Below are 10295 nucleotides of genomic sequence, written 5' to 3'. Positions count from 1 at the left end.
CCTAGCGGACGAATTTTTTAAATGATAAAACAAAATCCGACGCCATCATTCTAGCTTGGAGGAATAAAACAAGTATACAGGAGTTGCGGAGAGCTGCGAAATCGGTTTCGTCAGTGACCGTGAACTCGCGCGAGACGGAGGGGTTCAAACGCGACTAGCGCCAACTGCATACGGAATTTTGCAACTATTCTCATTTTATAGCATTGTTTTCGCGTCGTCTGGTTTGTTTTGAAACCTTTCTAAATTCCTTGCGCCTTTTTCCAAAATGACTCGTATTTGTTTGGAGGAATAAAACAAACCAGACGACGCGAAAACAATGCTATAAAATGAGAATAGTTGCAAAATTCCGTATGCAGTTGGCGCTAGTCGCGTTTGAACCCCTCCGTCTCGCGCGAGTTCACGGTCACTGACGAAACCGATTTCGCAGCTCTCCGCAACTCCTGTATACTTGTTTTATTCCTCCAAGATTCTAGTAAACAGATTCCATGACCATAAGTAACATAATGCTACATAAGTATGGCATTTAAATTCTTAATGATTTATATCAGTGATCGTCAGCGTTTAGAGTCAGAGTGAAATGGAAATTTCAAAAAATTTAAAGGAGATCAGAGCTGCCTCTATATTTAGCTATTAATGAGCGAGATGAACACGATCCAAATTTTTGTTTTTGGCTAAATAAGCGGTGAGCGCGCCTAGTGATAGATTGTGCAAGAGAAAAGTGTAACTGTCATTTTTATTTTAAACGGGGTGTTCTGGACTATATAATCTACGCATTTATGTTAATTTTTCAGAATTTAATTTTCAGTATATTTAAAGAAATGTAATTAGTTTTCTATGTTCGGGGGCCTGTTTCAGTGTTTGATGAGAACTACGGAGATAATTTTTTATTGAGCATTCAGCAATTCGATATGGAGCAAATGGGAGGGCACACTTTCTTTAGAAAATTGAGGGAGGAAAGAGATGAGCTATCAGCATATGTAACATAATTACTCATTAGTATGCCACTGTATAATATTTCGATGTAAAAAAAATCAATGTGACCTTGTTTTACATGGAACATACGATAAAGAGACCCAAAAATTCCAAATTCTTATAATTCTCGAGCTATAGAGGGTTGTCGTCTGAAACTCTGCGACGTCACCATTGTAATTTGCCAATTGATAAAAAACGGTAACTGTCATGGCGGCCACTATTAACACTACAGCTGTGACGTTACAAGTTTTCAAAATCGTATCAGACGACAACACTCTATTGAAATAGTTACCATTGAAACGAAATGATGTGATCGCAATGCACGAGCTAAACTATAGAGTGTTCAAGTTACAAACGCGTGAGGAATTCCTCACCACGGAGGAAGAAAAGCAGGCGAGCGAACAGAAGAACAATTGACCTTTGTGCCTAGTAGAGTGTCGCCACCTATGGATGAACGGAATAACTATAACTTTATAAAAATTCCGTAATGGCTGTCCTAAAATAGGAGTCGCTAAAAACTTACAAACCAGGCGTAACGCCTCTAGCGAATTTTCGTGCCACACTTCGAACAATGGGCCCGTGCTAGAGGTATCGTATCTACCTCTCCAGAAGTGGTTTCTTCCTCCATGTCCTCACCATGGATTAATTTGGATTAATCCATGTCCTCACTAACTTCCGTTTTCCATCAGTAAAGCTGATGACGCGTTTTTCGTCACTGAGCTGGAAGTGACGTAATTTACGTCATATCCCGTGAGCAAGGTTTCATTAAATAAAATGCTTTTATGGCATACTTATGAGTGATTATGTTACATATGCTATCAGTAAATGCATTTGATCTAGAATGTATGAGATGTTATAAGCCAGCGCATGAAAACGTGTAGGATTATAGACGCACCTTTGTGTGTACAGCCTGAACCTTCTACAAGTTCCCCCTACACGTTTTCGAGCCATTTCCTGGCGCTGGCTTAACCTCTGTATTATGAGCGGCTTTGGAAGGTTAAAATGTATTTTGAAAATATCCCCATCACTGATTTATGATAATGATAGTCACAGAGCGATTGCATAATCAGACATTTTCAAATATAAACTCGTATCATTGGCCAAAATAGCCTTTTCAGTTTACATAGAGGGTAGAGCCTTGGACTAATTAACATAGGGACGTTTCGGCTTCCCTAAAACTTAAACCACACTTCTACTAGTGAAAAAATGCGTTACACCTAGGAGTAGTAAACACAACATCCAGGGCCGTGCTTAGAGGTCTCGCGGCCCGGGGCGAAATGCATGGGCGAAACAGAGTGTAGATGCCCTCCGGTATATACATCCCTATGGGAAAATTTTATCCCCCCCCCCAAGCACGGCCCTGAGTCAACATCCCCACCACTACTACCAATGAGTATTTTCGCCTGTTCTCGGACTAAAAGGGTACTCTTTTTACCTTAAAACGTTTTATTCGACTGTTCCACCGCGGGGATGAGAAATACTCCGGCCCATAAACTATTCGCTTGTTCCGGAGTAATAGGGCTACTCTTTTTAGTCTTGAAAAGGAGGTGTAAAGGAGTAAATCGTATTAATAATAATCCGCTAGGGGCGGTGACGTCATACACATCTTTTGCTCATAGGTTAACACAGAAACGTCAACGAATGAGATGGCCGCTGTAGCGCGAGAGATGCGCGAGAAATCAAAGTTGGCCGTGGTTAAACTAAACCTCTAGACTAATCCAGATCAAAACCCTTAAATAGAAATATGTTTCAATTTTTAATTTTTCCGATATGCGGTACATTTTCCACATTTAATTTTTCCGGAAAATTAACAACTCTAATTTGAAGGTGCTGCCATAGATCTAAGAAATGTATATACGTTTCCTATATCTATGGGTGCTGCTAAGATTTTTTTTAAATCCATATTTATTTAGGATAATGATAATTATGATACTATACTAGTTACTGTTCTCTAGGTCGCGTTATAGATGGCACAGCTTGATTAGCAAGAATGGGGATGTGAGTGTGCGGCGCCAATACTTCGATTACGAGTCCAGTTTTACTTTTAGTTTGGAACTTGCTTATCGGTTGTAGTTTTGCTAGACAGAAAAATTATGTTTTATTTTTGCTTTCGGTTACTTTACATAGTCTAAGTTTCACTGCGGTTATGCGTTCTTCTGGTTCTCTTTTACTAAATTTTTCTTATATTAAATTTAGTAATATCTTGCCGTGAAATATATTTCGTCATCAGTCCTACCTCATCCAACACGTACAAAGATCTCGGAATATGTCGTATTTTCCGTTGTAAAAATTGCTGGCAAGTAACGATTTTACATTGATCATATCTTTCTAAATAATAAATTACGGTTAAAACTTTTTGCATTATTGTAATCCTTGACAAATAATAAACAAAAAAAAAACAGATTTCATATCGTTGTAATTGTTTTGTTACAAATTGTAAATTGTAATTGTTCGAGCGAGGGTCATTTATATTCATTTACTGTACAGTCCCGGACAAAAGTTTCTGGGCACTTTGTTAAATTTGTTTTTCAAATATTTCAAAAACCGTTCACAGTAAAAAGACGATTAATACCTTTTTGGAACGTTTAAAAAACGGAGAAACTTTCCGCTATTTTACATTTTTAAATATTCAATAAGTATTCGACCGAGACCTAAAAAACCGAAACATCGCCTTTTCAACCAATAGAAATTCGTGAGACTCTTGCACGTGACAAACAACGGTCGACGCACGGAATGTTTTCCTTTCCAAAACAGGATCCGGTTTCAAAATCGGACAAGTGGTTCCGATAATATTGAGGAAAAACCAAAATCAAAAATCAATTTTTTTAAGCCTAATCGAAATTAATTTCAAATTTAAGTCAGTTTTAGTTGGCAGCGAGGAATTGGCCGACGCCCCTGTATTCGACTATTTTGAGTTGTTGACGGTGTTTTATGATATTTCTTCGTAGTTTTTTCGGTAATTTAGGATCTTAAAACACTGACGAAGCTATAAGATATGATATAAAGATCCTACATTACCGAAAAAACTACGAAGAAATATCATAAAACATGGTCAACAACTCAAAATAGTCGAATACCAGGGCGTCGGCCAATTCCTCGCGGCCAACTAAAACTGACTTAAATTTGAAATGAAATTCGATTCGGCTTAAAAAGCTCGATTTTTGGTTTTGGTTTTTCCTCAATATTATCGGAACCACTTGTCCGATTTTGAAACCGGAACGGTTTTGGAAAGGAAACAATAGATCTTAAAAGAAATTGATTTGAAAAAATTCAACGGTTATATTGTATAAATTATCGCGTGCTTGCTCGGAAGGGATAATCTTATTGGCTAAGACAAATGCGGATAAATATTGCTAAGCCCACGTGATTCTATTTTATTATCAGAATAAATAATTACACGTGCGACGAAAAATGGGCGATATCATCGAGATTCACGCGTTTTTAATTTAAAAACCCTTCCTTTTGACGGTTTTTATTTTGGAGTGAATAATTTCTTTTAGCGTCTATTCCGTGCGTCGACCGTTGTTTGTCACGTGCAAGAGTCTCACGAATTTCTATTGGTTGAAAAGGCGATGTTTCGGTTTTTTAGGTCTCGGTCGAATACTTATTGAATATTTAAAAATTTAAAATATCGGAATTTTTATCCGTTTTTTAAACTTTCCAAAAAGGTATTAATCGACTTACTACTGTGAATGGTTTTTGAAATATATCAAAAACAAAGTGTCCAGAAACTTTTGTCCGGGACTGTACATCCCAGTGAAGGATTTTAAATATATTTAGCATACTGTAAAAAGTTCCACCTGCCTAAATATCTGATGTTATTAAACTAAATGCAACTAGACAAAGATCACTATGCGGAAACTTCTATAGCATATACATCAACATATTTACATTTAATAAATCTTTTTATTTGGAGAAATAAAACCAAAAAACTGGAACATCTAAAATTCATACTGTCTTTGTACAGAAATATATAAAAACATTTTCTTTTTTTTTTTTACAAATTTCATTGTTTTTATATAAGAAAACTACTTAAACATCTGCATCTGGATCCGATTCTGGTTCGTTATCATCATCACCAGCTGAAATAAAATAGAGATTTATTTTAGAAAATGAATGTACAATTTTAACTTACCATCATCATTATTTCTTTTCCTGCCACGGTACTGTCTGCCAGGTTGTCTAGCTGGTTGTTGAGGTTCAGAATCACCTTGTACAAGACTGGACCTATACATAATTAGAGACTGCCATTCGTCTCCTCTGGCTCCAGGAAAACGAGCGTGGACATTCTTATCCAAATAAGACAATCTAATTTCAAATAAAATATTCTTAATAGTACTAAATATATTAGAATTTGAACGCGATGTAAATTTTTCCCTACATTGTTTTCTTATCAGGTTTAGTCAGTTTATTGTTGAATTCGCAAAGGATTTCCAAAAATGTCAGGTTGGGAGGAGTACCGAGTGGCACTTCCAAATTCTCATTAGCTTGAACTGCGTATTTGATACCTTCACAATGCAAAGCCATTACCGCTTCTTTATTCTTTTGTTGATCCAGACCAAAAGATAGCGCAAACCTTTTGGCCAACTCCTACAAGAAATTGACATTTCATTTAAAAAAAAAATAATATGAATTAAATTTTCACAATAAAAATACTTTAATTGAAATGAAATTCTCATCCTGCTTGCTAACAACGCCTGTAGATTGTTCCCTATGCAACTCGTCAAAGAGAGTTGTCAACGATAGTGCCATGGTTTTTGCACAGATAACTTTACTTATTTCTAGTAATAAAAATTATTTTTTTCTTAAGAAACCTCAGATGTTAAAAGCACTTTTAAAAATCTACCTCTAGCTTTTCCAAGCGTTGCTTTTATTATGTCACCGTAGTCGTTGTAAAACTTTAGAGGTAAAATAATTGTCACTATGATAACAACGACGGTAAATGTTAAAAATGGTTACCTTGACATAATGCTTGAAAATTTGATGAGCCGAGTTGATTGGAAGTACATTGTAAACAATAAGTTTACAGTATGCAGCTAGGAAATTCCTCCTTTTGTGCAGCTCTTCAATTTTTGCATGCTCGTCTAATTGGTCATCATCATCTTCCTCTATAAACACTTTATTTTGAACAAAATTTATCAAAACTTGTTTCAAGGACTGATCAGGTTCGTAAACCAAAGGTTGTAAGGCTTTTGAAGTCTCAATAAGAATCATAGAGTAGTTCATCAAGTTGTCACAAATACTAATGTACGCCTGAAAATTGAACAGTCAGAAACTGCATTCCTTGATGAAATAAGTGGTCTTAATTATAAGTAAATTACGAACTTCCTCTTGGAGAATCGCTTTGGGACAAGTGGTAACAATTTCCCTCATAGTTTTCATGAAATCTTTCAGATTTATAGAAAGGGTTTCCACTCTCTGATGATCTGGAGAACTTTCATCCAAGTTGAATCTTTCCCAAAACAATCCAACATTACAGCAATTGATGGCAGTTTTGGCGACTTCTTCTAATGGTTGACGGTCATCGCCACTTACAATTCCTTTCACCCAAAGTTCAAAAACTTCATTCCAAATTTTATATGGTCCCAAATCGTGGCAACTGGAATAGAATTACGGAACCATTTCTATCTGTAGACTGGAAAATAGAATAAAAAATGGACTTACTGGTACATGACGCAGATTTTATCCATAGCTACTTTCACTCGAAACCGTTCCTCTTCATCCAGTTCATCTGGTTGCTATTAATGAAAGCTTAGTAAAATTTCAAGTTAAAATTCTGCCAAATAATGATACTTGCCAATTGAACATAGCTATTGACAGTCGCCCTGTACTTTTGAATTAACTGATCAATTAAGGTTGATCTAGCTACAGCGCAACGAGAATGAATAGCCAGATCTTCAGAGCAAAGAGCTGCGTATGTTTTTGTACAAGCTTCCAGTACATCCATATTGTGCATACGAGTAAATATATCCAGCATTTGTTTTAGCAGCTGATCCAAGCTCTGAAAAGGACAAAATATTAAAAAATGCAACTAAAAAAACCTCCTTAAAATTATACTTTTTCTTGACGACTGGATGTGTAAATTTCTAGATCAAAATACTGAGGTATGATCATCAAGTTTGCTACTTTTTCCGGATCAGCGCTATATTTAGCAAGAAGTAACGGGAGGGTCTGAATAAAGTGTTCAGTCAATTTGATTCTATCATCCGCAACTTGTTTTTGCTCTTTAGCTGAACTTGTCTATAAAAGAAATATTATTAGGGATGAATCGATATATCAGACTAATTTTCTAATATCGGTATCGGGAAATATTGGCTTAAGCAAAGCCGATATTGACTGATACCGGTATAAGAAAAATATTTTCAGAAAAACATTTAAAATAAGAAAATTCGGAATTAACTAAATAATGATAATTTATTTGATTGGCTGCGCCATGTACGAAAACTTCATAAGCTAGATAGAAAACAACGATATTCGCTTCGTGATAAAAAATATGTATCACGTAAAATGAAAAGAAACATTCGGATATGCTCTTGCAAACTTTTTTTCATTAAAAATTAGAATAAAATGGTACGACAGTGTACTGAACCGTCTTTTACAATGATGTTATCATATACACTACTTTTATGATCGATAACTTTGTTAATATCAGCCACTAATAGTCGATATATTGGTGCATCCCTATTAAACGCTACCAACATATCAATAAATTTCAAAACCTAATTTACTAACTTTACGATTAGGTCCCCTTCCAACAGGGGGCTCTCCCGTGGCACTTTGTTTGATACAGCACACCATAATCTCGATCAAAGACGTTTCTTGTCGATCATCAAGGCCTTCTTCATTTTCACCAGGTTCTTCCAACAAAAGATCAGTCATGCACTCCCAATCCTTCATCATTGGATTGCTTTCTATGAGGCTGTCTACGAGATACGCTCCATGTTCGTGAAGCTACGAAATTTTATATTGAAAAACTTACAAAAACAAATAATGTGGGGGAAAAACAAACCTCACTCTCAATGAAAAACTGAACTAGATCTCTGATCAAGGGAGTATTAATAGATCTTTTCTTCCCGCGTCTTGTTCTGAGTCCTTGAACACTTTCTTCATCTGGCTGAAACAGCCTCTCATTTAGAAACTCGCCAGCCGCTTGAGCAACGGCTCTGTGTGACGAGTACACAAGCTCATAAACATGTTCACAGTCTTTATCACTTAGAATGTCCCGATGATGTCTAAATTAAAAAAAGTACCAATTACCCAGTTTTAAACAATAAAAACGAGTAATATATATATATACTTGTGAATACTAATGACAAGTTTAACAGCATGGACTGAAACATCATATTCTTTGTCCAGAGTCATAGTGATGATTCTGTCCTTGAACTTGTTCGTGAACAGTTCCAGTTTGCTTGTAAGTTCTTCGGAAGCGTACAGGGGTAGAAGGGCTTGAAGACATTTTAACCTAACATCACCCACCTGAAATACATCACAGGTAATTTGAGTATTAAAATACATTTTAAAATAAAGAAGCATTATACTTTATCGTGTAAAGTCCATCCAATATACTTCAGGTAGCTGTCATCCAAGAAATGTTGATGGAATTTTTTCATCCATTGGCCAATTTCTGTCATACAAATAGATCTCACCTCGGGCAGAGTATCCCTGCGCGTAGTTTAATGCAAATATTTCGATATAACTTGAGTATTAAGTTTTGCTAAGTTGTAAAAATCACCTGTAGCGATGGACAAATATACTTTTGAACATGTAAGTTAACATGTTTTTGATTTCTTCCATGTTTTCCTCAATCTGAGAGGAAGATAAAGGGCGTGAAATAAATCTGTATGAAGTTAACCGAATTAAGAGGAAAGTACTTCTTGTCTTTTGGCCATAAACATTTCCAGCTTTTCTGAAGTCTTCTTATCACGTTGCTTCAGTCGTTCCGATTCGTACTGTCTTTGGGTATTATCTAACGTAATACTAATGTTTAAAGCCACATCCACCAAAGCTGTCATTAACTTCATTGCTAGAATAATTTTTAAAAGTAAGAGGACATTCTACAAAATCAAATTAAAATGTTTTTAAAAATACCAGCGAGTGTGGCTGTGTGTCTGAATGCTCTAACTTGGGAATCTGAAAGTCCAGTTAGCAAAGATATTACATTGTCCATCAAGTATTGGTCGTAAATGATACTGTATTGGCACTGTTTGACCAAGATCATGACAAATTCGCAATAGTTATTTTTGAACTTCTTCCATTGTGGTCCCGATATTATAAGAGGATAATCACCACTTTCCTGTAGGAGAGAAAAGGTTACAGCTAGTCGAAACAAAGGTATGACTCATAATTCATACTTCTTTGAACTCTTCGGTCATTTTTCTGATGATTTGAGTATGTTCTAAGGACTGTTGCATTTCAGCTGTAATTCTGCCCTTGCACCCAGCACATTGAATGAAAAACTGCATTAAATCCAATAAAGCAGCATCCCGGTCATTTTTGTAGTTCTCAATCCAATCATCAACTACAGACTGCAAGGAGCCTCGACCAATTTTTACAATTTCATAGAGATTATTGGCATCAGGTTCTGCATTTTCAACAATGTTTTTTCTTCCTACTCCACGACCTCGGCCACCAGCACCTCCTCTGCCCCGACCTCTTCCTCTGCCTGAAGGAGCTGGTGGATCTATCCTGCGACGTTTACCACGTCGCGATGATGAAAAATCTTCAAAAGTGTGATCATTTGGATCATCTAACTCATCATTTGGAAAGAAATCATCATCAGCATTGGACATATCTGTCCCGTCATCCTCACTCTGTCGGGTTAATCTTTTCCTGCCCATCTTCACTGAGATACAACAATGAAATTGGATTTTTGGATCATGATCATAAAAAGTATTAACAAAGGCTTAAAGAACTAAACACCTTACAGATTTATTTTCACTTTTCAGTTAACAAAGATATGCGGCACACAATGATTTTAGGCATTTAGAAACGTAATGACACGTGAAGAAATTAAACAATGTCTACTAATGATGAATATAAATGGCAATTATTCAGATAACAATCATAACACCACAGAGAGGACAGAGACGACCAATTTTCTGACAGAACTTAGAAAACGGCGCGAAAACTCGTTAAAAGCGGTTTTAGGGTATACATTTAGACTGCCCGGAGTAGTTTACTTTCAATTTCAAGTTGAGTGTTTGGTAGGACAGAACGGACAGAATGTAAAAAGCTGGTAGTGTAGAAGCTCCGGACAGCTTAGGGCAGGCGAATAACACTAACCAATTATATGCCTTTTCATTTGGGACTTTAAGGTTTTAGCC

General features: G+C 36.3%; 2 protein-coding genes across 2 annotated transcripts in view; one reads left to right on the top strand and one right to left on the bottom strand.

Annotated features, from left to right (window-relative positions):
* The first annotated feature begins 376 nt into the window (after positions 1-376).
* Positions 377-10295, top strand: part of LOC149952435 (acetylcholinesterase-like) — a 96352-nt gene continuing 86433 nt past the window's right edge. The window contains exon 1 of the mRNA XM_090168544.1: positions 377-442. The gene's annotated coding sequence lies outside the window, so the exon portion shown is untranslated. The remainder of the gene's footprint in view (positions 443-10295) is intronic.
* SA1 (stromal antigen) lies at positions 4870-10182 on the bottom strand. Its single transcript, XM_090168538.1, has 19 exons — positions 9897-10182; positions 9324-9814; positions 9061-9265; positions 8844-8995; positions 8705-8778; positions 8511-8634; positions 8270-8448; positions 7982-8204; positions 7705-7923; positions 7030-7212; positions 6770-6973; positions 6637-6710; positions 6298-6571; positions 5932-6225; positions 5819-5870; positions 5629-5753; positions 5354-5562; positions 5108-5280; positions 4870-5054 (listed from the first exon to the last, which is right to left on the bottom strand). The coding sequence occupies exons 2-19, from the start codon at positions 9807-9809 to the stop codon at positions 5005-5007; spliced, it is 3300 nt and encodes a 1099-aa protein (XP_090024664.1). The 5' UTR covers positions 9810-9814; positions 9897-10182; the 3' UTR covers positions 4870-5004.

Source organism: Leiobunum rupestre, chromosome 3 (assembly GCF_980474605.1).
Source record: "Leiobunum rupestre chromosome 3, qqLeiRupe1.1.hap1, whole genome shotgun sequence".
NCBI classification, from domain to species: Eukaryota; Metazoa; Arthropoda; class Arachnida; order Opiliones; family Sclerosomatidae; genus Leiobunum; species Leiobunum rupestre.
The sequence above is the reverse complement of the archived record's forward strand: the minus strand, read 5'-3'. Positions and strand labels throughout refer to the sequence as shown.

Coding starts and splice junctions, on each gene's coding strand:
- SA1 (XM_090168538.1), bottom strand. CDS start 9,809: ATGGGCAGGAAAAGATTAACCCGACAGAGTGAGGATGACGGGACAGAT. Junction 7,213..7,704: donor GAAGGGGACCTAATCGTAAA/GTTAGTAAATTA, acceptor TTTCTTTTATAG/ACAAGTTCAGCTAAAGAGCA. Junction 5,754..5,818: donor AACGCTTGGAAAAGCTAGAG/GTAGATTTTTAA, acceptor TTTTATTACTAG/AAATAAGTAAAGTTATCTGT.